Source organism: Centruroides vittatus, unplaced genomic scaffold, assembly GCF_030686945.1.
Source record: "Centruroides vittatus isolate TY-2023 unplaced genomic scaffold, ASM3068694v2 contig_620, whole genome shotgun sequence".
NCBI lineage: Eukaryota > Metazoa > Arthropoda > Arachnida > Scorpiones > Buthidae > Centruroides > Centruroides vittatus.
Genome location: NW_027122381.1, coordinates 4003025 through 4030639, shown reverse-complemented (window position 1 = coordinate 4030639; position 27615 = coordinate 4003025). Strand labels below are relative to the sequence as shown.

The 27615-nt window shown below is 34.1% G+C and overlaps 1 protein-coding gene across 6 annotated transcripts in view; it reads right to left on the bottom strand.

The window, feature by feature from the left end:
• Positions 1–27615, bottom strand: part of Gapvd1 (GTPase activating protein and VPS9 domains 1) — a 259607-nt gene that overhangs the window by 147577 nt on the left and 84415 nt on the right. For all 6 annotated transcript variants that reach the window (XR_010881386.1, XM_067275441.1, XM_067275443.1 and 3 more), the window contains exons 9-10: positions 27338–27504; positions 10232–10344 (exon numbers count right to left, since the gene is read on the bottom strand). Coding sequence is in view for 5 of the 6 variants with exons in the window: in XM_067275441.1 (XP_067131542.1) it covers positions 10232–10344; positions 27338–27504 (280 nt within the window). In the remaining variant the exon portion in view is untranslated. The remainder of the gene's footprint in view (positions 1–10231; positions 10345–27337; positions 27505–27615) is intronic.

The window sequence follows — 27615 nt, the reverse complement described above, 5'->3', positions numbered from 1 at the left end:
CCATGACAACCAATGTTGAGTAAGATGTTGATAATTTATTAAATTCTAGAATCGCCATAATTTAAATTCTGTTCGGTGGATTTGCTTAAAATTTTCAACACAGGTTACTGATCGTGTCCCCGAAGAAATGACCGGACAGAATTGGGATCCGTAAAGCCGGAAGCGTAATATCGGCGTTCGATTACCGACCGGAAGTATCGGCACTTTTCCGCTATCTCAGCGAAAATATGTCATTGCAAATAATGGAAATTGGCAATGTTTCCTCAAAATCTGTCCATCGTATTTTTCACAATAAACTCAATTTTCTAAGAAACAGCTCATGAGCTAATGACCTTGAGATGTGATGCACGTTTGTCGCACAATATCACTTCGTTGCGTGCGCTCACTCTACAACCTTGTATCTCAAAAACAAAGTCACAAATCCTCAATTTTTATTACATTTTTGAATTCCTCATAACAATAAATGAGAAATGGCAAATTTTAATTGAAATTCGTTTGAAAACAAATGCAATTTCTGTAAGTCACGTATAAAAGGGTATGCTAACATTCAGCCTCAAATATTATTATTATATCACATTTGTCATAGTGTTGTGACATCTCTGAACCTTAAAAAGCGAAAAAACTATTACTCAGTGACATTTGAATGACGAAAATGTTCGTCACTCAAATGTTAATTGCATTCACACTGGATAAAGATTGACATGAGTCATATTTTATATTCATCTACGTCTGGTGATGTGTGTTTTTTTAACATCTCAGGATGGGGTAAAGATTAACGAACAAAATTTGGCACACCAGCTTGTTTACAAGAATCATTGATGGTATTAAATTTTGGTGATTAACCCTTTCCATGCGGTTAGCTACCGATTGGTGTGTATCACGTGACTTCTTCGTTTATCAGTCATGCGAAACTTACCGATCGGTAACAATTAAAAAATTCGATTAATTTGCGCTATATTCGAGTTTTCCAGAGATCTTAGCTTTGATTCGCTCTTCTGTATGTCAGTTGACTTTGTTTAAGCCAATAAACATTTTGTTACCACCCCTGGGCCATAAATATTTTGGTAAATACATCCCCTACTATTCTACAGTAAATCTTCGCAGTTAACTACACAGTTGGCTGAAAACAATCAAAGGGAAACTCCTACAGTTTTATTGAGTCTCTTCTGTCTTCGTTGACGTTACTTTAACTAATCACAGACTTATGAAATGAAAAAATTGCTGCGAAAAGCCCCACCTCCAACCTTCAAAGTAAAATGTAAACAATCACTGTAAATTCACTTTTTAAATCGATTTTTAATTCTAATTAACTAATTTAATGCACTTAGACATTAAATTAGCTAATTCGACAATATTTAGGCGAGTAAATATGTTTTTAAAACTATCTAGCGATAAATATTCCTGGGAAACTCCACCTTCCTATAGTAAGTCTATGGAAGGTGTTCGTGCTATTAATTTGGCTTTAAAATTTTTGTCGAATAAATTCATATATATTTTGAATACATTTAATTATTTTACAGAAGTAAGAGCAAAGCTCTACGACTGACACAGTCGTACAGCTGACTAATCGGTGTCACTTCACGATAACAATCGACTACTCTCCCAGCTAAGTAATTAGAGACAGTGTGAATAATGGCAATAACTTCTCTCCCACTCTAGGTAGAAAGCTGCGGTTTGTTTTGTTTAATAGAGGACAGATGTTTCTATCTAACAGATGTACAAAGTTCAGCGATTCTCTGTAAATTAATTTTTTTTTTTGTTCGTAAACTTCATATTATTTTAAATATGTATAAAACTAAAAATTATACAATCGTAAACTGTAATATGTTTTTAATCAAACACAAAAAACAGATTGAATATAGTGCAATATTGAAGCAAAATATCGCGATTCAAAAAATTACCCAAAAACGCGCCGCATAACGAATTCCACCTATTTACTTAATGCTAAAGATTTTCAGCATGGAAAGGGTCAAGGGAGTGAGAAGATAGTGAGTGGTCACATGCCAATCTCAAGAGAGGTCAAATTTAATGAAAATTTTACTCATTAAAATTTACAATTTTTTATAAAACTAATCACTATCCTCAAAAACAAGCATTTTGCCATTTCATAATAACTAATAATGTAAAAGTTATATTTTTAATAAAATCTCGTAACAGCCAAAAACTTTACACAATTTGCTGGATTTTTTACATTGGATCCCAAATTCCACAGATCCTGCAAGTCAATCTGCGGAGAGGCACTGCCTTCTCCCTCCTTTCTTCTGAAATCCATAAATATGACCTAATCTTAGTACAGGAACCTTACTGTCACTGTGACTCACTGGCTCTTCTCCCTGCTTACTGCTCTGTTATCAAGGGCACTATTAACAAGTATCCCTGGGCAGTTACAACTGCTGTACACAACAAGATTCCTTCCCTGCATCTGTCAGCCTATATGGCAGCAAATACCTGGTTTGCATTGAGATCTACCTGGGTAATACTAAATACATTCTAATCAATGTTTATTCTTCCCGACCAAGTAACCTGAATGACATTCTGAACAATATCCAGACAATAATCGACAGGTACCATGATGGCAATTTTATTATTACTGGGGACATTAACTCACACTCTCCTGCCTGGAGTGGCAAAACTCTTGATGACAGGGGCAAGATTTTTGAGGAATTTTTAGCACAAAATAACCTCCTGATCATCAATGACCCCTCTCCTCCTTCCACTTTTTTTGAGCAGTAGATGTTTTAGCTGGGTAGATGTCACTACTACTTCCAGCAGCTGCTTCTCACATGTCACTGACTGGGAGGTTCTGAAGTTGGACACCCTTAGCGACCGTGGCTTTATTTCCTTCTGTATATAGCCTGACTCCACTGGAAAAAGCAATAACCAATTCTGGTATTCATCCTGTTAGGTATACTAAATACTTAGATTGGACGTCATGCCAACAGTTCTATTAACACAATTAAAAACTTCAGATAAAGAGGCGTTAAAGTAATTAAAAGAAATATTTTATTTGTGCAAGTGCTTTCAACGTAATTTATGCACATCATCATCAGGCAGTTTGAATAACAAAGAGAATTCAAACAAAATATTTAAAATTTTTAAAAAACTTAACATTAGCCTTTTTGGAACAAAACCTTTTAAGAACAAGTATAAATTTTAAACTAAATATTTTTGTAAACGTAAAACTGATGTGCATGTGCCTTAACATACATAAAGGTAAAAACCAATTGGAAGAGTGCATGTTACGTTAAAATATATATATAAAACATTGTAACATAATTTGAAAATACATGTAACTTATATTAAGATACACTGAAAAGATAGATGCGCTTGCGTCTTACTCTACATTGGACATGTGGGAAACGAAAGTAGAATTATTGTCGATTTTTTAATCATTTGTATAAATTAGTCAAAACTTTGGGTAAATTGAGGGTAGGGGAGTTGCGCAGGGAGAGTAACTTAGTGAAGAGGGCCTCCCAAATAAACAGCAAGCTTCCCTCCTCATAATGTCTGAGTATCGCCACCTGATTCCAAAGTGCTGTGTAGTGATGCTGTGCCACCAATTTGGAAAGTTCAGTACTGCAATTACCAAGTGCAACCGAACATTGGTGTTCAGATATGCAAACAGCCAGCATTCTGGCAGTAGCGCTTATATAATAGGTGTATAGTCCTGATATTGGGTTTTGGAGGGAAATGGAGTAGACACGATTTTTCCAGGATGGAAAGAGCGTCCCTATCATTACACAACAGTCGTCTCAGAATTGGGAGTGGGGCTATGAGTAAGCGAAAGCCATTTTGCCTAAAAATCTGGCAAATCCGGGCTGTGAGGCAGCCACAGTATGGGAGGGAGGGACAGTGTGTCGTCCAATCACTTGGTCTGCACAAGGTGGTAGCAGGGAAGAGGGACTGTGGCTCACTGGTTAAAAACGGTTAAATGGTTAAAAAATCAAGAAAAATTCTACTTTCATTTCCCACACCTCCAATGTAGAGTAAGACGCAAGCGCATCTATCTTTTAAGTGTATCTTAATATAAGTTACATGTATTTTACATGTGTTTTCAAATTATATTATATGTTTTTATATTTATATTTTAATGTAACATGCACTTTTCCAATTGGTTTTTATTTTTATGTATGTTAAGGCACATGCACGTCAGTTTTATGTGTTTACAAAAATATTTTGTTTAAAATTTATACCTGTTCTTAAAAGGTTTTGTTCCGAAGCCGCTAATGTTGTTAATTTTTCAAAAAATTTTAAATATTTCATTCAAATTCTCTTTGTTATTCAAACTGCCTGAGAACAACATGCATAAATTACATAGAAAGCGCTTGCACAAATGAAATATTTCTTTTAATTACTTTAATGCCTCTTTATCTGAAGTTTAGAATTGGTTATTAATGCAATTAAGCCATGTTAATGCTTCTCAGGCTGACTGGAATAACCTCTGCAACCACTTCACCCGGGAAATTAATCTTCATAACATCAATGACCCTACCAAAGCCAGGAATCAAGTTAACAACTGTTAATGAAGCCTAGAAAAATTCATACCCAAAGTTCTTCCAAAAAGGAGGCCAGTCCCCTGGTGGTGTGTCAAGCTATCAAACCTGTGCAAGACAAATAACCATTTGCACAAGAAATTTCAAAGATGCCATGATCCCTCCCTAAGCAGCAGTATTTACAACATCAGAGGGTATACAAGGCAGATATTCTTAACACCAAAATGCATTCTTAGAGGGACTTCTGTAGTCATGCCTCTACCAATCATCTGGGGCTACATCACAAGAATGTGCACTAGCAAGCTTAGGTTAAGCCACATTCTGACTGCCAATAGCAATAGCGATTACTTTGCCAGCAGTCTTCAAGAGGTTCAGTCTCATCTAAACAATTTTTGCTTGAAAGACACTGAGAATGAGAATAACAACTGGCAGTGTCAGCTTCGTCACCAGAGTACTCTACCAATTACTACCCCGGACAGTCTTATTTTCAGTTATGAAGAGATTGATTGTATCTTTAGGGGCCTCAAGAAGGGCAAAGCCCCTGGTTTTGATAAAATTTCTGTCAAGATTGCCCAAAAGACCTGGAGTATCAGCCCTGATTCCATCACTGACCTCTACAATATCTGCTTGCGCTTTGGCATTTTTCCTGAACGTTGGAAAGAGGCACTTCTCATTCCAATTTCTAAGCTGAACAGTCCTTCAGATGTATGGCCAATCACCCTTCTACCAATCTTTGGGAAAGTATTACAGAAATTGATTGCTAACAAGCTAACACAGTTTATCAAGTCTATGGGCAAAATTGCTGACACACAGTACAGCTTCAAGCACCAGCGCTCTACCGCTGATGCCATCCATGCTGCTGTCACTGGCATTCAAGATCTATTAAATAACAATAAACATGTCCTTGGCCTTAGTCTGGATATTCACAAGGCATTCGACAGTGTCTGGTGGCCCTTGATCATACACCAACTTAGAGCTTTTGACTACCCAGCCAACATTTTCTATCTGCTCAGAGACTTTTTGAACAACAGAAAAGCATTCTACTTTGTCAAAAACCAAACTTTCCAAAGGAAGTCGTAAGGGGTGTCCTCAGGACTCTGTGTTTAACCCACTTCTCTGGATCACGATCTTTGACAGGTTCCTCAGAGGTAACTTCAATCACAACTGCATTCTGGCTTATGCAGACAATGCTTTGGTGCTGACTGGGGGATGCTCCCATGCTGAATTGGAGATCAAAGGGAGATTGAGTTCTTCAGGACATTTCCCAATGGGGGAGACAACAAGCTGCAATTTAATGCCACTAAAACAAAGGCCATTGTTTTCAGCTCTCCTGGCTGTGGCAATCTGTATACCTGTATACCTGCATACCTGCATCCCTACACTATGCATGGACAATGTGCACATCAAGGTCTAAAGGAAATTTGGTATCTGGGAGTGATCTTAGATCACAAGCTCTCCTGGAATCAGCACATTATATACATCTCTCAGAGGACTGGCCTTATCTTTCAGGCTTTTGCCAGAGTTGCAAAAAATACTTGGGGGGTTTAATGCCGAAGCAACGGGCATCATTTACAATGCAATTTTTCTCCCAATTGTCATGTACGACTGTGGAAGCTGAGGGGATATTGTGTGCAAGGTCCAAGTTGATTTCAGCCTAACATACGGCTACTTCTTCTAAGCACAAAAGCCTTCCGCACCACATCGAACACCAGCTTACAGGTTATTGCTCACAGGCCCCCATTGACAAAACTATTGTCTCCTACCAAAAGTTCTGGCAGCTGAAACAGGGAAGCACTGCCATTGATCTTCAAACGGACATCATCTCCCACAGTAATCTTGAGAGGAAGATTTCTTTTAACGGGTTCAGCCCTTAGCCCGAGATATCTCGGGCAAGTTGTATAGCATTACAAAAAATGGGGTCCTTTAGGACCCCTAAAAAATTTTTTTTTTTTTGATTTTTCGGATGTTTTCTAAGTCTCCAAATTTTTTGAAAAATTTTTACCCGCGCGAAAAAATTTTATTGCGAGTTTAATTAACCTTTAATGACACGCAATTAACGCTTAATGGTTTTTTTATGGGATTTTTTTATAAAACTTTATTCATCTTTCTAAAGTTCTAGTGCGTCGATTTTACTTCGGTAAAGTTATTTAAAGCTATTTTCTGATGTCAAAAACAACATCCAATAGTTTTTTAATTTTTTTAATTAATAGATTTTATTATATATATGTTTAATTAAGTCGGGGGGTCGGAAATTTCAATTAAAATCGTAATTTTAAAAAAATATTTAGAAATATACCGCCATCTAGTATTCACCCTACTTTTTACCCTTCTCCTCCCGAGAGTTTCATGAGAATGTCCCGCAAAAGACGACACCAGCTGTTCTCAAGGTCATCCAGCTGTGTAAACAATGACACATCGGTGTCAAGTTTCGCGCTAAGGCGAGACAAAAGAAATTGTACTTTGAAGCTTTTTCTTCAAAATTAACACATTTCTATAATTTTTTTTCGTTTTTATGTTTAACTACATTAAAATTAAAAAGTATTTAATTCGCCAGAGTCTGAACGAGTTAAGCATTCTGCAAGCCCCTACACCACATTTCATTATAACAAAAGGTCACCCTGAAAGTTGTCATATTACTGTCTACACTGATGACTTGAAATGTGAAAGGAATGTTGGTAGCAGCTTTGTAGTTTATCATGACAATAATGAGATCCACTTTGAGCAATTTCAGCTCAGCCCAAACTGTTCAGAGTTTCAAGCTGAGCTTTTTGTCATCTTTAAGGCCATTCAGTGGTGCAAGTTTTCCTTCACAAGCAACAACATTCTTACTGCCACTGACTGTGCCTCAGCGTTGTCTTTCATCAAAAGGGAAAGAACTCTTCATCCCATCACCTCTCAGATTCACAACTGCCTCACTAACCCCAGAAATACATACTATATTATCTGGATTCGTTCCAACAATGGCACTGTTGGTAATGAGAGAACTGACTCTCGGGACAAGAATGCAGCCATTAAAAACCCTGCACACTAACAACAAATTTTAGAATTAGCACACATGCAACTACACCTCTTGCTTTCAATATAGTAACAAAATTTATTTACAAAAAAGAAGAGTACCTATGGGCAGCCCCCTATCAGGTGACCTATGTGAATTAGTGATACGCAGCTTGGAACATAAGATTCTACCCCATCGTTCCTCCTGGAGATAGTTGCATATAAGCAGTATATTGATAACATCTTAATAAATAACTACTCACTACACCGAATTAATGATAATGAAGTACTCGGAACCAAATTACAATATAATACACACAAACAAACATAAAAAAGCAAACATTTTCAAACCCCTTTGGGCTCTGCATCAGGTTCTTAACCATTCCTAGAATTCTAATCAAACTCTTATTTAAATGTCATTCCATAATCAAATAACCATCTAGGAACAGTTAAGAACATGATTAAGAATCCAGAAGGGGTTCAAAAACATTTGTTATTTTTATGTTTTTTGTGTATTATAGTGTAATTCGGTTCAGAGTGCATCACTGATATCTTAACCCTTTTCCCCCCACATCTTGTTTACGTTTATTTTGTGATCCCTCCTAAGGCAATATATGTAAATGTTCTGGATTTGAAGAAAGCGACAAGGAAAACATTGAAAACTGGCTCCAGTATGATGTTGATGACCCTGGTTATCAGATATTGTCGGACGATGAAATCATTGCCAGTGTCATTGACGACCAAGACCCTTGCAAGGATGAGGAAGAGCCTAACGACACTAACTGTGCTGAAAAAAAATCATCCAACGAGGAAGCTTTTCACTGCCGTGAGACAGCTCCAAAGTGGTTAGAACAGCAAAAAGAATGTTACGCTATCCAATTGCTATCCAATGTGTGCAGGATTCAGTGGGAAAAAATGAGTGTCAGATGTAAAGCAAAAGAAAACTTTGGACTTCTTTTTATAATGTATAGGCCTACTTTATGTAAAATATGTAACCCAAATATATTTTTTTTTTGTTTTATATTTTTCAATATACAGTATAGTACTGTATTAATTTTGTGCAGAATAAAGAAATAATTTTTAACGATATAATAGCAACGATTATTATATTAAAAAATTTTGTTACGCTTAACATCAATGAAATTCAACGCAAAGCAACATGCAACACAGAAAAATTTCAACATGGGATAGGTTAATAGCAATATACTAATTACATGGGATACACTGATATACTATATTAATAATGTATTTTTTCATACTTTTCTGTTATCCATTTTTTTCAGTTATCCGACCAACCCCAGACCCCAACTGAGTCGGATAATTGATGCTCTACTGTACTTCCATTGCAATTTGTTACAAATATATATGCTAAATTTTTATGTTAAATTTTATTTTATTTTAATGTTGTTTTCAATTTCTAGTGTTAATATTAACACACAGATATGATTTTTATAATTGTTCAAATATTTAAATGTTAACACAGATGGGAAACACATAGATGAGAATTTTTGTCTTTGTTCAAATATTTAATTGTTCCAGTAATTTTAAAATTCCAAATTTTTGTATAGAATGTTTTGACCTGAAACAGATCCGAATTAGGATCAAAAATACTTGCCAAAGTATATTAAAAATATATATGGTAATTTAATTATAAAGCTTTATTGTTGTTATTTATTATATAACCTGCCGTGAGATTTAAAATACTGTATAGCAGTGTTTCTCAAACTTTTTGGTCCGCGACCCCCCTTTTGCACTTAAAAATTTCAAAGGACCCCGAAGAATGAGTATGTGTAGAAAAACATCCCAGAGGGAGGGGGTTAATTTAAATTCAAAAAGAGTTAATTTGCTTTGTTTAATTAATCTATCCCATGTTGAAATTTCTCTCCGTTGCGTGTCGCTTTGCGTTGAATTTTTGTCAATGTTAAGACAAACGAAATTTTTTTTTAAATTACTTTTTTATTTTTTACAAACAAAATAAACATATTGAAAAATATAAAAAACAAAAAAAATTATATTTCAGAAGTTAATCTAGTCTCAAAACGTTCCGATTCACCATAACACAGTCCTCAGAAAAACAAGAAAAACTTACCGCTCACGATGGGAAAAAAGTCTGGTTCAAATACTGGCGCGTCCTTAATTACCCTCTCATGGTCGCGCCAGTGCTGCCAGCTAAATACGCATATCAACTAAAACAATATCGAAGTAGCCCAAGACAGCCAAATATTGCAACACCACAGCACTAGCGGAAATTCGAATTTGCCGACTGAAACGCTTTCGGTTTTCAGATACGACTCTCTACTGTATTTCTAACTCGACCTGCCTACAGACGCAACGCTGCTAGTGAACACCGTTCCAAATGACAACGTTGTTCTATCATAGTTTAGACAAAGAGTGGAACTTGGGGGATTCCCCAATAGCGCAAAAATTTATGATTATTATATTTAGGCTCGTAGTTAAATATTTATATAGTTTTTATTATTTATATGTGCAATTTATTTAAGTAAAAATTTTATATATTTTTTATTTCTATTATTTCTAAACATGAGTCCATACTAAATTTATAAAATATTTGAAAAAATTGATCTGGCATCAATTTTTCAGCGACCCTCCAAATATTTTTCACGACCCCCACTTTGAGAATCACTGCTGTATAGTATATTGAGGAACACCACAACATAATATGAGTATTACATTTAATATTTTAATTGAAAATTAAGTAACTAAATACAAAAATTCACACATACCTGAACTTCTAATGCTATTTGAGAGGATGCATCAGACTGTTCAATAGTTTCGGAATCACTTGCAAGAACATCCGTACTCCAAGTGTCACTTACCATTGATTTAGTTTCATCACCTGAAACAATATTTTTCTACTTGAAAAATTATTTTTCTTAGCTACAGCTTTGTAATATTACAATATAATAATAATAATAATAATAATAATAATAATAACTCTCCAGTGGTCACCACCTGGTCGTGGTGGGAGAGCCCAGTAATTTTACTAATCCATAGGGAAATGCAGGCTGGAGCATAAGCTCCTGGTAGGGACACCCATGCCAGTAAGGTCTATGGGGAGAAATAAAGCTAAGAGTGACCACGCCCACATTCTGTGGAGATATTCATCATGGTGATAACTAGATCAAAGTGTGATACCGGCTCGGACGTCGCCCGGGTTAACAAGGTCCGCGTTCGTGGGTTAGGCAGAGGCTCACGTTCGAAAAATAGGTCACAGTCTCCCTTGGTTACCGGTGGCGAAAGCAGCACTGGCCCAAGCATGGCTCCTGCAATGCCCTCAACAGATGTGAGGAACCAACCCAGCCTTGGTGTTTCTGTGGCAATGCATCCACAGACCACAAAGGCTGAAAAAACCACGCCAACAGATGAAATGGACAGTAGAAATGAACGAGTTTATCATCCGTACTTATTACACCATCACAAAACTCTAAACAAACATGACAGCATACAGACAACAACTACACCATATATTCACACAACAGTATCCTCATCTCACTGTCACCGAACAAAGGGTTGTTGATCAAAAAAGAACAATTATACACAACAACCTTATTCCACAAACAACACTTGAACTTATCAAACAACAGGTTGCTGATCAAATACATCAACAGACAGAAACATCTAACATTAATGAAGATCATGTAACCTGTCAGGATAATCCAGCAACAAGCATTGATAATAACACACATACAACAATTACCACTAATGATACTACAGACACTTCTTCATCCATCACTGATAACATAGACATGGATTTAGTTAATACGCTCTCACTTATATTTCAGGAAACACTCACTAAATATACAGGCACAGATCCCACACAACGACCACGAATTCCAAAAATCAACAAGTCAAAGGAAGTAGGAAAAACACTAAATTACGTAAACACTCACTCACTACCACACTACATTCATTCAATTTCTACACTCGCAGACATTCATACATTAGTTTACGCTGAAGCAGTCACAGTAGTGACACACCATGGACTGAAAGTACAGTCACAGACAAATACACAGAAAACACAATACTATCACAAGCCGGCCTGGCAGAGAAGAATAGAAACACAAATCAATGACATTAGACAGCAATTAGGCAGGCTGACACAATACACTAAAAGCAACATAACACCCAAATTAAGGAAACAGCTCAAAAACATTTTCAAGAAAATAAAAACGCATACAAAACATGAACATCACAACACACACATTACAGAATACATTGATACACTAAAACAAAAACTTGCTGTCAAAGCACGTAGACTCAAACGATACAAAACATGTACACTACGAAAACAACAAAATAAATTATTTACAAACAATGAAAAACTCTTTTACAGACAATTTAATAACAAAGCAAACACTGATACACAGCACAGTGGCACACCAACAGAAGAAGAACTCACAACATATTGGTCTTCTCTTTGGTCCAGTGCTGTCACGCACAATGCTGATGCAGGCTGGATCGAGGAGGAGAACAGAAACTTACACAACATACCAACTATGCTCTGTGCTAAAATAAACATACATGATTTCCAATACACTGTTAACAGAGCACACAACTGGAAGACACCTGGTGTAGACAACATTCACAATTTCTGGTACAAAAAGTTTACATCACTGCACCAGGAACTAGCTAAACACCTAACACACATCATCATCAATCCACAGGACATGCCAAATTTTCTTACTCAAAGCATCACCTACATGAAACCTAAAAACAACAATACCACAGACCCCACACAATACAGACCAATTACATGTCTTCCAACACTATACAAATTATTGACATCCTGTATCGCAAACAAAATATACAAACATATTGAAGAACACGACATTCTAACGGAACAGCAAAAAGGTTGCCGTAGAAATCACAGGGGATGCAAAGAACAGTTACTCATAGATTCAGTCATTCTATGGCAAGCACACAAACAACACAGAAACATACACATGGCATATATAGACTACAGAAAAGCATTCGACAGTGTTCCACACAGTTGGCTGCTACATATTCTACACATGTACAAAATACATCCATCGCTCATTGCATTCTTTCAAAACACTATGCAGCACTGGAGAACAACACTACATCTCAGGGTTCATAACACTTCCATACAAACAAACCAAATTTTTATTAGGCGAGGAATTTTTCAAGGACATTCCTTGAGTCCTCTCTGGTTCTGCTTAGCCCTGAACCCATTATCCAACATGTTAAACAACACGCAATATGGTTACAATATCAGACACGAAAAAACAACACAGTTTACACTGTCACATCTCATGTACATGGATGACATAAAACTTTATGCATCCACACAAAAACAACTTCATCAACTCCTACAAATCACACATTCATACACCAAGGACATACAAATGGAATTTGGCCTAGATAAATGCAAAACACTTCACATAGAAAAAGGAAACCTGAAGAAAGAAGATTTTGCGCTTGGAAATGGAGACATTATTGAATCCATGGAAGAGGGCGAGTTCTACAAGTATTTAGGATTCTAACAGGCCAAACTAACAGAACATACACAAATAAAGCAAAGATTAATTAAAGAATACCAAAGTAGGTTAAATGTTATTTTCAGAACACAGTTAAATGCAAAACACACAGTTAAAGCAATAAACACATATGTCATTCCAGTACTTACATATTCTTTTGAAGTTATACATTGGACTCACACAGATATTGAGCAACTCCAAAGGAAAACAAGAACTACACTTACTAAGCATAAACAACATCATCCTAAATCCGCCACAGAAAGACTAACCCTTCCACGTAAAGATGGCGGACATGGCCTGATTGACATAGTTAACCTTCACTACAAACAAATACAGTCACTGCGAGAGTTTTTCTACAAGAAACAAGAAACATCACAATTACATAAAGCAGTAACTCTAGCAGATTCAAATAACACACCATTAAACTTACACTCACATCATATGGACACTACACAACATATAAAAGGCATAGACACCATTAAGCAATCGTGGGCTCGAAAGGCACTCCATGGCAGGCATCCTTACGACCTGGCCCAGGATTTTGTTGACAAAACTGCGTCAAACAGCTGGTTAGCTCGGGGATGCCTCTTTGGGGAGACGGAAGGATTCATGATCACCATACAGGATCAGGTCATAAATACTAAAAACTACAGAAAACACATATTCAAAGATGCAACACTCACAAATGACACATGCAGAAAATGTCACATCATGCCAGAAACTATACAACACATCACCTCTGGTTGCAAGCTCTTGGCAAAGACAGATTATTTACACAGACATAATCAAGTAGCAAATATAATACACCAAGAGCTTGCAAAGAAACACAAATTAGTAGACATCCACGAACTATACTACAAATACATTCCACAGACAGTATTGGAAAACAACACGCACAAAATGTACTACGACAGAGCCATAATCACAGATAAAACAATTTACCACAACAGACCAGACATCACACTCATTGACAAACACAATAAAATCACATACATTATAGACATATCCATTCCAAACACTCACAATATACAAAACGCATGCACTGAAAAAGATTAGCAAGTACACAGAACTCGCCCAGGAAATAAGGCATCTGTGGAGGATGGATGGGGTGCTTATTGTACCTGTTGTTCTCTCCTCTACAGGTGTCATACCACACACACTACACAAAAGCCTGGGCATGTTACAATTGAATAGAAACACATACATCACACTACAGAAGGCCACTATATTGAATACATGTCATATTGTGAGAAAATTCCTGAATACAGACACACACACTGATACACTTCTTTAATTTCTGTTTTGGTTACTATGCCTTGACTTTGGTCCGGCATAGTACACAGCCACCGGTGTTAACCGAGTATATCTCACTTAACCCAACATAATAATAATAATAATAATTCTCCCATGGTCACCACCTGGTCGTGGTGGGAGAGCCCAGTAATTTTACTGATCTATAAGGCAATGCAGGCTGGAGCACAAGCTCCTGGTAGTGACACCCATGCCAGTAAGGTCTATGGGGAGAAATGAAGCTAAGAGTGACCACACACCCATACTCTGTGGAGATATGTATCTCCACAGAGCCACAGACCACAAAGGCTGGAAAACCACACCAACAGATGAAATGGACAATAGAAATGAACGAGTTTATCATCCGTACTTACTACACCATCACAAAACTCGAAACAAACATGACAGCATACAGACAACAACTATACCATAGATTCACACAACAATATCCTCATCTCACTGTCACCGAACAAAGGGTTGTTGATCAAAAAAGAACAATTATACACAACAACCTTATTCCACAAACAACACTTGAACTTATCAAACAACAGGTTGCTGATCAAATACATCAACAGACAGAAACATCTAACATTAATGAAGATCATGTAACCTGTCAGGATAATCCAGCAACAAGCATTGATTACAGCACATATGCAACTACCACCACTATTGATACTACAGAGACTTCCTCATCCATCACTGATAACATAGACATGGATTTAGTTAATACCCTGTCACTTATATTTCAGAAAACACTTACTAAACATACAGGTACAGAGGGGGCTGGATCATCACATAGACAAATGAGACAATTGTCTAGGGCCTGGTTTTTTGAAGGGCCCAGTCAAACTGTCTATTTTGAAAAGATTTGTAAATTAGTTTACTTTTATTGTTGTATATTAAATATTTTTTATTAATAAAAATTTAAGATTTGTTTTAGTTTTTCACATTATTTAGTTTTGTTTTACTTCTTGTTTTATATTTTTTGTGTGCTCTATTTCTCGTGAGAGAGAGAGAGAAAGAGAGAGGCCCGGTAAGAAGAAAATGTCTAGGTCCCCAAAGTTGGTTAATCTGGCCTTGGGTACAGATCCCACACAAAGACCACGAATACCAAAATTCAACACATCCAAGGTAGTAGGAAAAACACTAAATTATGTAAACTCTCACTTACTACCACACTACATTCATTCAATTTCTACACTCTCAGACATTCATACATTAGTTTGTGCTGGGACAGTCAGAGTAGTGACACACCATGGACTGAAAAATACAATCGCAGACAGATACACACAAAACACAGTTCTATTACAAGCCTGCATGGTACAGAATAGAAACACAAATAAATGACATTAGACAGTTTAGAAGGCTGAAACAATACACTAAAAACAACATAACACCCAAATTAAAAAAACAATTCAAAAACATTTTCAAGAAAATCAAAACACACACATTACAGAATACATCGACACACGAAAACAAAAACTTGCAACCAAAGCACATAGACTCAAACAATACAAAACACATTCACTACAAAAACAACAAAATAAATTATTCACAAACAACGAAAAACTCTTCTACAGACAAATCAGTACCAAAACAAACACTGATACACAGCACAGTGGCACACCAACAGAAGAAGAACTCACAACATATTGGTCTACTCTTTGGTCCAGTGCTGTCACACACAATGCTGATGCAGGCTGGATTGAGGAGGAGAACAGAAACTTGCACAACATACCAACTATGCCCTGTGCTGAAATAAACATACATGATTTCCAATACACTGTTAACAGAACACACAACTGGAAGACACCTGGTGTAGACAACATTTACAATTTCTGGTACAAAAAGTTCACATCACTGCACCAGGAACTAGCTAAACACCTAACACACATCATCATCAATCCACAAGATGTGCCAAAATTTCTTACTCAGGGCATCACCAACATGAAACCTAAAACAACAATACCACAGACCCACACAATACAGACCAATTGCATGTCTTCCAACACTACAAATTATTGACATCCATGTTTAAGATGACAAAGTAGACAGTGTATGACCAGTAAATGAAATTTTTATTTTATTATCCAGTATTTAAGTATTTTTTTTATATTCATATTTTAATTTATTATTAGTGTATTTAATTATGTTATTTTTACCTTAAATTTTGTGTATTTGCTGTTTTAAGGTTATCAAAATAGCTACTCTTTAGAGGTCTGGGAATGGATTAATCCACTTTCCATTATTTCTAATGGGAAAAACTATTTCAGACTTCAAACAATTCAGATTCTCCCAGAATGAATTAAATTCAAAGTATGAGAAACCACTATACATTCAGGGATGTAGCCACATAGAACAGCATAGGGTGCCAATTCCCACACTCATGATTTTCCACCCCTTACTCTGCATTGCCCCAACACCATTCCGCCACAAAAAACAGGTATTCGCAGAGAGTTAATAGTAACTAAATAAACAGTTAATTAAAGATTAAAACTCAAAAAGTAATTAAATTCAAAAATAATAATTAAAATTATGGCCTTTACACCAAAATTGAAACTAAAAATATAATCAAAATTAATTAATTAGTTAAAATTAAAATCAAATCAATCGAAATGTAAATAGTGTGGATAAAGTATTTGTCTGTCTTGATTGATTTGGTTATCTTTCATGCAGTCAGCCAGAACTGAGTCTCTATTTATAGCACTTCTTTGTAAAATGTTACTTTAGGTTGCATTTGGTAGTAAGAGAATATTTTCCTTTTAACACCCATTGAGTCCATTTAAAATTAATGCTTATCTTCCAAACTGTCTAATTTCAGGAATTATTGTAAAGAAAATATTTAAAAGTAAGTGAAAACTTTATTTAAAATATGATTAAATTTTCAAGAGTATTCACAATTTTATTCTTTTCTTTTAGGACATATAACATCTAGAATAATAATTATTTATTTGAAATTATTACACAGTTTGGTGCTGGAGACCAGAAATATGGGAAAATTCTTTCAGACGTTCATTTTTTGTGTCAAAACTGAATTTGACTCCACAGTTCTGTATTCTATACACTATGGATAGTAATTTTCATTGTGATAAACGTCATCGTCTCAAAAACGTGGCAACCTTTGTTTTGAGAGGTAGGGCTTTAGATGAATTTTTAAAATGGAAATAAAATATAACAGCTTGTTCAAAAACCTCTGGATTTTCGATACTGTCCGAAAGAGATTATACACAACATGTATTTTATCTTTAAGACAAAATTTAAAATTTATATATATTCCCCATTATCATCATCATCATACAATTAGTAATTTTTCTTGAACTGGAACATATCCTTATAATGTTAATATAATATACCTTCAATATAACTCAAAAACTGAGTTATTGTAAATATATCACTTACCAAACCATCACCAGTTCATGACAAAAAAAAAAAAAAAAAAGATAACTTCTTATGAACGTTTTTGTCTATATAACACAATGTATTCAAATTACATAATAAATCCGATCTTTCAAAAAAGCGTTCTATTTTACTAGCCATTTATTCGATATCGTTCAGACCTGAAGATGTCTGTTTCATATAGATGAAATAAGAAGTTCATAAGAAGGCGAGTGATATACAGTAGAGCGTCGATAAGTGGAACCAATTGGGGACTGGGGTCCTTCCAGTTAATGATTTGTTCCAGTTTCCGGCTTTGTACGAAAAAATACATTAACCTGTCCGATGTTCAAATTTTCCTCCGTTGCGTATCGCTTCCTGTTGAATTTTTCTCCGTTGCGTGTCGCTTCGTGTTGAATTTTCGTCGATTTTACGCCTAACAAAAATTTTTATAATAAACATCGAGGCTATCGTATCGTTAAAAATTATTTCTGTATTTTGTACAAACAAAATAAATATATTAAAGAATATAAAAAACATGAAAATTATACTTTAGAAGTAAATTTAGTATCAAAAACATTCGATTCAGCACGACACAGTCCGACTGAAAATCGTTCCACTTTCCGGCCATTCCACTTATCGACGCTCTACTGTATTTATAATATACTTTGCTGGAACAACCGACAATGTCCAAGCAAAGACTGTTTTTCTCTATGAACTCTGTATACAAGTTTTTTCATCTTTTTTTCTAATATTACTTTTCAGTATCTGTTTTTTAAACTGGTTTGTGATGCTCAATATTTTGTATTTATATGATTGTATAGGCATATTAACCACTTGCTGTCCGGCCCCCAGATATCTCGAGCAACGTTTTCATTAGGCTCTGTCCAAACCCGAAATAACTCGGGCTAATTTAAATAATTGTACGAAAGAACTTGATGCTCAAAATAATTCAAACAAAGCTTATTTACATTCTATTGGATGTTGTTTATGACCTCAGCAAATTTTGTAATTTTACACCCAATAGAAGTTTATGTTTTGGACCATTTTCTTGGTCATATCTACAGAGATAGCATATTGGATCAAAAATCTTGTGATGTATTTGAGTATTTACAGTAACTGATGCACATCTATCTAGAAACCTGTCTTCCCCTGAGATCTGTATGAGAATAATCCGCCAACATTGACAAACAGCTGTTCTCAAAGACATTTTGCTTTGTACACAGAAATGCAACTCGTGTTATGTTATCCGTTGTGATTTTTTTGTCAAGTTACTGATTTATTATTTCTGAATAAGATGTAATAAAGAAAATAAAGTTTTATGAAAAAATGTTTTAGAAATGTAATTCATAAATTGGTGTATTAAACATTTTTAAAATTTTTTGTGGGAGTTTTTCCTGTAAAGCACAAAAAAACAATGTGAAATTAAGCTTAGCATATAAGATAAGTAACAAGATGAAACTAATATAAAAGTTATTAAAAAATAACGAAATACATTCAAGTATTTACAGTAAGTAGTTCAGACTGTGTATAAAAAAAACCTACTCCCCCTCAAGCATTGTTTAAAATAACCCACAAGCCACAAGCATCTGTTCTCAAGGTCAAGTAACTATTTATAGTGTACTGCAGTGTGTGGTATCTGGTTGCAAGTTTGTGTTATATGAATAATAAAATGTATCTAAATAATACATAATAAAATAAAGTTTTATACTAAAATTTTTAGAAATGTATTTTATTATTGTTTTCTATATTCAGTACATATAAAATCAAAGTTGAATGTAGTGTATGTAACATTGCATTTTATGATTATTTTTCATTCTTCTTATTACTTAAAAACATATTTTAAATGACTACAAGTCAATAAATTTATTTTCATTTTATGTTTTGTCATGTTTTCGTTTTTAAATTAGTTTTTAAAGCTAGCCTACAAATGGCAGCTTTCCAGCACGACAGAGACTCATGCAGAGAAGCCACCCGTTGCCCCTGTAGGCCCTGTAAAGTTGGTTATCCAAAGAGAAAGGTGCCATTTAAGAACTAATTTTGCAAAATTAAAAAAAACCGAATAAAACTTTTTCCCAATAAAATAGATGTTTACTTCTATATAATAATGAAAGATTTTTTCATCTCAAGTCATTTTTTTAAATAATTAGTACTTCAAGAGGTTAATAATAAAAATTATTAAGAATATAATTAATATATTCTTAATAATCCTTACTATTATATATTATTATATAATATATAATTGAATACTAAATTTATTTCATTGCTAAACTCATTTTAATCTAATTAAGAGTATTTTACTTTTCCAGCTGTTAGGTACACACAACATGGAGAAGTATTGGAATTGTGTCAAATTTAACCCTCTGAGTTTTTTGCAAATCTCCACAATTCAGACCTGCTGAACCTAAAGAGCCAAAAAGAAAATGGGAATAATTTCCATATGTATGTGTGTGTGTATGTTGGCATCTATTTTATTTACTCTCTCACAATTGAGTGATGATAAAATGAAATTTGGCATGGTAGCTTGTGTATAAGGGGCTATTTTATAGATTTTGATTTTGAAAGGTCGAGGGAGTGAAAAGACAGTAGTGTTACATGTCATATCTAGTATGAAGTTGGATGTAATAAAGATTTTATTTGTTGTTAGCATTTAGTTTATTTTTTAAAACTCGTCTCTTCCCTCAAAGTTATGCTTTTTGCCATGTTCTACACATTGTTTGAATAGGGTAAATGTTTATATAACAAAAAGTTGCAAAATTTGACTTAAATTTATACTGATCTGAAAGCCCTTTTCCCTGCAGCATCGTAGAATTTTCTGACACTTTTCCCAGAATTTTTGAGTGTGGGTGTCTCACACTCAAAATTTTCAGGCTACATAGTTGTTTATTTGACAATGTAATTGTAAAAATGTTACAATGCTATTCAAGTTACAACCAATGGTAAATGACCCGTTCATACCACTAGATGGTGGGCGTTCTTTAGTTTTATTATTTTTGTAGAGAGTTAGCAACACCTAAAAAAAAATTACAGAATGCTCTTCTACAGCAGGTTTATTGATGCAAACCAAATTAGTGTAAAATGTGATTCTATGTTTATGTGAATAAAATCTTAAGATTAACCAAGCTGATTATCCTTGGTTGGAGATACGACAGGGAACCTGGTGTATAAACAAGACGTGCCAGGTGAGAGTTTTGCAAAATATTCAATCGTTCCACGAGGACAGGATGGGCCTGATGCAACAGTAACAGTGTTAGAAAATTTCTAAAAAATTATAATTTGAACTTATTATTTTTATTAACTGTTATTTTTTAATTCTACTTAGCATAAAAATGGCCAATAAAATTGGCTGAAAACATTATCTTCAATAAATTGTGAAATTAACCAGTGTCTACTAAACATCTGTTATAAATATGAATATATTAGTAGGATTGACAACACAATACTGGATTTACAAGCAAACAAAAAGCTACTCACAATGTCAACCAAACTCCAGAAATTAAACCGGTGAACGAATGTTTTCATCTAACTTCCAGTAGACATCTTAAAGTGAAATACAGTAGAGCATCGATTATCCGACCCCCGATTAACCAACTTATTGGTTAACTGACCGCGTTCTAGTCGGCAAATTCAAATGTCCGCTAGTGACGTGGCGCTACAATATTTGGTTATGTCTTGGCTACTTTAATATTATTTTTGTTAAATTTTTGCATGTTTTAGCTGGCAGCACTGGCTCGACCATGAAAGGGAGGCTAGTATTTACACCAAGCCTAATACACTATACTAATGATGTATTTTTTCATACTTTTCAGTTATCTGACTTTTCAGTTATCCGACCAACCCCAGTCCCCAATTAAGTCGGATAATCAATGCTCTACTGTAATATGATTATATGATAAAATTCTTCTTTTTGAAATTTCACGCACCACTTAGTTGGTGTGGCACCTATCTATTGGTGGATGCATGTGACATTGTAGAATTTGTGACCGAAGGATCATCATCAGATAGGTGTTGATGAACGTAGAATTTCCAAGCCGATGGAAACAACTTTGCGTCCTTGTGGTTGATGGTGTGTTTCTTCATGAAAGCCATGTAGATTTCATATTTCTCCAAATGTAAGAGGATCCTATCATTCATAGAATGAAAGATCCTGATAGATGAAAGATCTCCACAATAGAATACAAAACATAAGAAGCAAGTGCAGTTGAAAAATGGCCTTTTATGATGTCCTCCCAGTGTTCCTTGAGGCATGTTTGCACATGTCTACACATAGCCCCAATGTATGAGAGGGGGATATTGCATCTATGATCATGTAGCAGAACCAAGTACAGTGGAACCTTGGTATACGACCTCAATCTGTACCTGATGTTTGGACTTATACCGAATAGGACGTATACCAAACCAACCTTTCCCATAAGAAGTAATGTAAAAATGATCAATCCGTTCTCATGTTTAAAAAACCCCTCTTGATATGATATATTAATGGGGTTGTAAAATAATTTAAACACTGTTTGAGCACATTAATAAAAAAATAAATTTTATTATAGATTTTTAAAGTTATTATAGTATATTGTATTATATTATTTAAATCATTAAATCAAAAATCAAATCAAATCAAACTCTCCTTAATACTAATAATATGTTTAGGAATTGATTAAATCCCTTTCGTGTCGTTAGCAGATTTAATAATGTCTTTATTTTTCACGATTGTCGATATCGTCGTTCTCGGAATATGGTATGCAACAGTTAAATCTCAACACCCATGCCACTTTCATATTTCTCAACAATCTCTTTTTTCAGTTCCATTGTGATTCTAGTCATTCTTTTAGTTTTCTGTTGCTTTTCATTTGCCTTTTTGCAATTCGTGATTAATAAAAATAATAAAATTTTACTTACAAATTAAAATCTAGAAGAAATTTAACAAAGTTATAAACCGTGGCACCGCAAACGTCTAGTCTGGTCTAGTACACCGATAGTGCTACTTGTTCATAGATGGCGCGTATAATTGATCAAGTCGTATACCGAGCAAAATTTGTTTCGTCCAAACAGGACATATTCTAAAGCAGACGTATACCGAGGTTCCACTGTACACTCCTGGGAGATGGTACCAAGTTTTGGAGTCCTTGGCATTACAGAGGAGAGAAAGATTGTGTGGCACTGCTTAAATGCAAAAGAAGGCAGAAGAGTTGACAATTTCTTTGTAGATGGGCCATGGTGGTATTGCATGTGACTACTCTAAAGTCAATAGCCATGTTGGGTACATTGGGTGTAACATGAGTGGAAGTATGATGTGCTTTGTAGTGGGAAAATGAAACCCTTAATAGTTTTCTGAGTGTACCCATGCAGAAATGCCTGCCATAGGATGTAACAACATTCCTCCTATCCTGAACATTGGAGCAATAGGTAAAGGCCATTCTGATCAAGGTGTTGAATGTTGCCATTTTGTAATAGAAAGGATCATGTGAGGGGGCCTGAATGAAAAATGGATGGTAGGTAGGTTCCTGTGTATACTGGTTATGAATTCTTATGACATTTGGAGAAATATGAAATCTTCACAGCTTCCATAAAGAAACATACCATCAATCACAAGGATGCAAAGTCGTTCCCATCAGCTTTGAAAATCTATATTCATCAGCACCTATCTAATGATGTACCTTTGGTCAAAAATTCTACAATGTCACATGCATCCACCAACAGACAGGTGTCACACCTACTAAGCAGCCCATATAATTCAAAATTAAGAATTTCATCATAGAATCATAATATTTCACCTGAAGATGTCTTCTGAAAGATAGATGAAAACATTTGTGCAACAGTTTAATTGCTGGAGTTTGGTTGACAATTGTGAGTAGTTTTTTTGTTACATATTGTTACGAGCTGTGGGGCTTGGGATATAAAACCACAATACAGTTTACCGAAACTGACACTTTTTACATACACTAACAACAAAAACGTTACATAATTTGTTAAAAGAAAAGCAAAAAATCTTCAACATTCTTTCTTTTTCGAATCCTCTTTTCTTTTCCGAATCGTTTTTTTTTTCTTTTTTGAATCGTTCTTTTTCTACTCTCTATACCATGGCACTAATCTCCTCCAGAGCTGGCACGACAATATTAATAGAATGTGCATCACACAATAGATGAATCATGACCTATTCCAATGATTTTACAGAACAACACTCTTAAGTCTAAGACACTAAATATACAAGATTTAAACAGTATATCCATATCTTTTTTAAACAAAAACTCAACAAACTTGTTTGTCAACTAAAATATTTATTTATTTAAATATCAATTTCTTTAAAAAAAACCTTTTCTTTTCTTAAAATTAACTGATTAAACTTCACAGTTAGTTCAACCGTTGTTATTTTGTCTGTACCGCATTTTATCAGAGACAAAGACTATTGGGTTTTATCCTCATCATTCTTTATTCCACTATGCATTTTGGGTGCAATCTTTTTTGTCTATTTTGCACCCCTCATCAGGTTTTACATTTCTACAATTGGCAGAGAACATATTTATTATATTGATTATTGTAGTTGAATTTTTATACACGTTATATAGGATTATTACAATTTTTTGTACATGTCACAAGAAATTATTACAAATTATTTAGATTAATTTATCACAAATTAGAATTATTACAAGAGATTATTACAAATTGCATTATTATTAATATTATAGTAAACTAACCTTTTTTTATAACATTTAGACATTCTGTTACAAGGTGTCGATGTTTCTGTCCCCCTACGGCATTTCTAACAGTCCTTCTTTCAGTTTATTTATTTTTCTTAAGTCCCTCCCATTTCCTCCCACACTACATCTATCTCCATGCCATTGTTTAAGTTTATGGTGGTGTTTTTATTAACTATAGCAAAGTGTTCTTTGAATTTTCCTAAATAGTTGTCCTTCTCTTTGTGGATTATTTTTATGCTTTTTTTATCGATTGTACATCCGAATTTACTGCAGTGATTAGTCCATGGTGATTGGTTATATTTGAGTCTGATTGCTGCTTTATGTTTTTTTGTTCTGGTTTTTAGTTGTCTTCCTGTTTCTCCTATGTATATTACTGGTTTTTTGCATGTACATTTTATTTCATACACCACTCCTGCTTCATCTAGTTTGTCATTATTTTTAATTTTATTGATGTTGATGCTGTTTTTAATTTTATTTCTTAGTTTGGCTGCTATTATAATACCATTTTTTCTGAAGACCTTTCTATATTTTTCATATGTGCCTTTAATATAGGGGAAAGACATGTATGTAATATTCTCATTGTTATTTTTGACATTGAATCTGTTTTTTATAAATTCAGTTATCCATTTTTTTAATAATCTGTTTGGTAATCGTTTAAAATAAAAGTATTTATTAGATCATTTTTTTGTTTTTCTCTGTCTTTAACCTTAGATGTTCTGTTCCATATTTTAGATAAAAGAAATAACTTTATAACAGCATTAATAGTTATGGGGCAATATGATTTATAGTTAAGGATTTTGTCTACATTGCTGCTTTTTTTGTATGGTTTTATGTTGATGATGTTTCTTTCCCTGGTTATAGTTATGTCTGGATAATTTATTGCTTTTTTAATTTCAGTTTCACTTTTAAATTTTATTGTATTGCTTAGTGTGTTCACATAGTTGTATACTATATTTTAATTGGTTATTGCCTCGTCATATATTATAATTATATCATCTACATATCTAGCCATAAAAACTATCCCATTTGTGTTTGCTAATTTTTTTATCTATTTCTGTCATGCATATTTCAGCGAGTTTTGGTCCGATTATTGTTCCCATACTAAATTCCATTTTTTTGTCTATATATTTTTTCCTCTATATGGTAGTAATTATTGTAAAAACTGTATTTTATTAGTTTTAGTAGCCAGTTATGTATGTCTATCTTGCATAGGCTTCTCTCAATGAGTTCCCATTTTATTGATGGATACACAGAAATTATGTCCAAACTTAGTAACCTGTATGTTGGTTTCATTTTAACAGCCATCAGTTTTCTTATTAATTTGTCGGTGTTTTTTTTATAGAGTAGGTTGAGTATGGGACTATTTTTAGTTTTTTCTTTATAAATAATTTTCGGTTAGATAATATTGTGCTTTTAAAATCTACAAGTGGCCTGCACATATTGCCTGGTTTGTGTGTTTCAAGTCGAATTTTAAGTTGTGGTTTTCTAATGTCTTTGTAGTTGAGTATTTGTTTTTTTTCCACTGGTGTTATCTTTTTTTGTTTATATAGTTTTGTAATTTCTTTTTCAATCCATTTTTTTATTTCATCTTTTGGGTCTTCGGTTAGTTCAACAAAGTCATCTGTTAGGACTATTTCTGATTTTTTGTTTTTTCCCATTTTTTATTAACAATGATAATTTGGTTGGTTTTATCAGCTTTGATTAGGTTTAAGTTATTTTTCTTTAAATAATTTTTTAATATTATGCATTTTTTTGAGTAATCTTTTCCTCCCCTATCTCTTCGCATTTTTTCATCTAGTTTAGTGCTGTTTCCTAGTCTTTTTATGTCATTTTTTATTTGGTGTTTTAGATTGTCCCCTATTTTTAACTAATTAATTGCTTTATTGATTTCGGACACTACATTAATTGCTTTATCGTTTAGTGTCATATTGTATTCTAGACCTAGTTTCAGTATGTTTGTTATGTTTTCCAGTATGCTTTTAGTTGTTTTATTAACTATTAACTTACTTTATGATAGATGTAGTGTGGGAGGAAATGGGAGGGACTCAAGAAAAACAAATAAACTGAAAGAATGACCATTAGAAATGCCTTAGGGGACAGAAACATCAACACCTCATAACAGAATGTCTAAACGTTCTAAAAAAAGGTTAGTTTACTATAATATTAACCTCTTAACAGTGAGGGACGATTATAATCGTCCAAGGCAATCGTGTGGCAGTGGTGAAGGACAACTATACTCGCTAAATTCTTTTGGGATATTGCCAAAAACTAGCCAAAAACTACTGCAAAAAAAAATTCACATAAAAAATGAATTATGTAACAATAAAAAAAGACTTTTCTTTACTAGACAGAACTGTTTACAAAATCTTTTTCCGAAACAATAATGAGAAAAAACGCTTGAAAATATACTTTAAAAATTTCTCACATTTCTTCTCCACAACTTAGTGGGAGCCCCACACCTGACTGTTCCACTGTTGAAAGGTTAATAATAACGCAATTTGTAATAATCTCTTGTAATAATTCTAATTTGTGATAAATTAATCTAAATAATTTGTAATAATTTCTTGTGACATGTACAAAAAAATTGTAATAATCCTATATAACGTGTATAAAATTCAACTACAATAATCAATATAATAAATATGTTCTCTGCCAATTGTAGAAATGTAAAACCTGATGAGGGGTGCAAAATAGACAAAAAAGATTGCACCCAAAATGCATAGTGGAATAAAGAATGATGAGGATAAAACCCAATAGTCTTTGTCTCTGATAAAATGCGGTACAGACAAAATAACAACGGTTGAACTAACTGTAAAGTTAAATCTATTAATTTTAAGAAAAGGTTTTTTTAAAGAAATTGATATTTAAACAATATAAAGAAACCGCACCATTAATATCTACTACTTAGAAAAATTTAATATAAATATTTTATATAAGTTTAAAAAAATAATTAACAACAAAAATCATTATGAACCTTCGTTTATTTCTTTTATTTCAAATCTTCCAAATTTATCTTCAATGTCCTCACGATTTTGTTTTTGCGTAGCAACAGGAAGATCCAAAGGCCTCTGTTCTCTTTCTTCTCCTTCAAGTTGAGACGACGGCGTATCTCGTCCACTAACATTTGGAGTACCACGTCCACTAAATATTTAAAATTTAAAAAGTATTTCAACATAACTGTAAAAATTTATATACTCATATATAATGCAAAATACAGTATAAGGAAGAAATTGTACTGTCATTCTGTGTTAG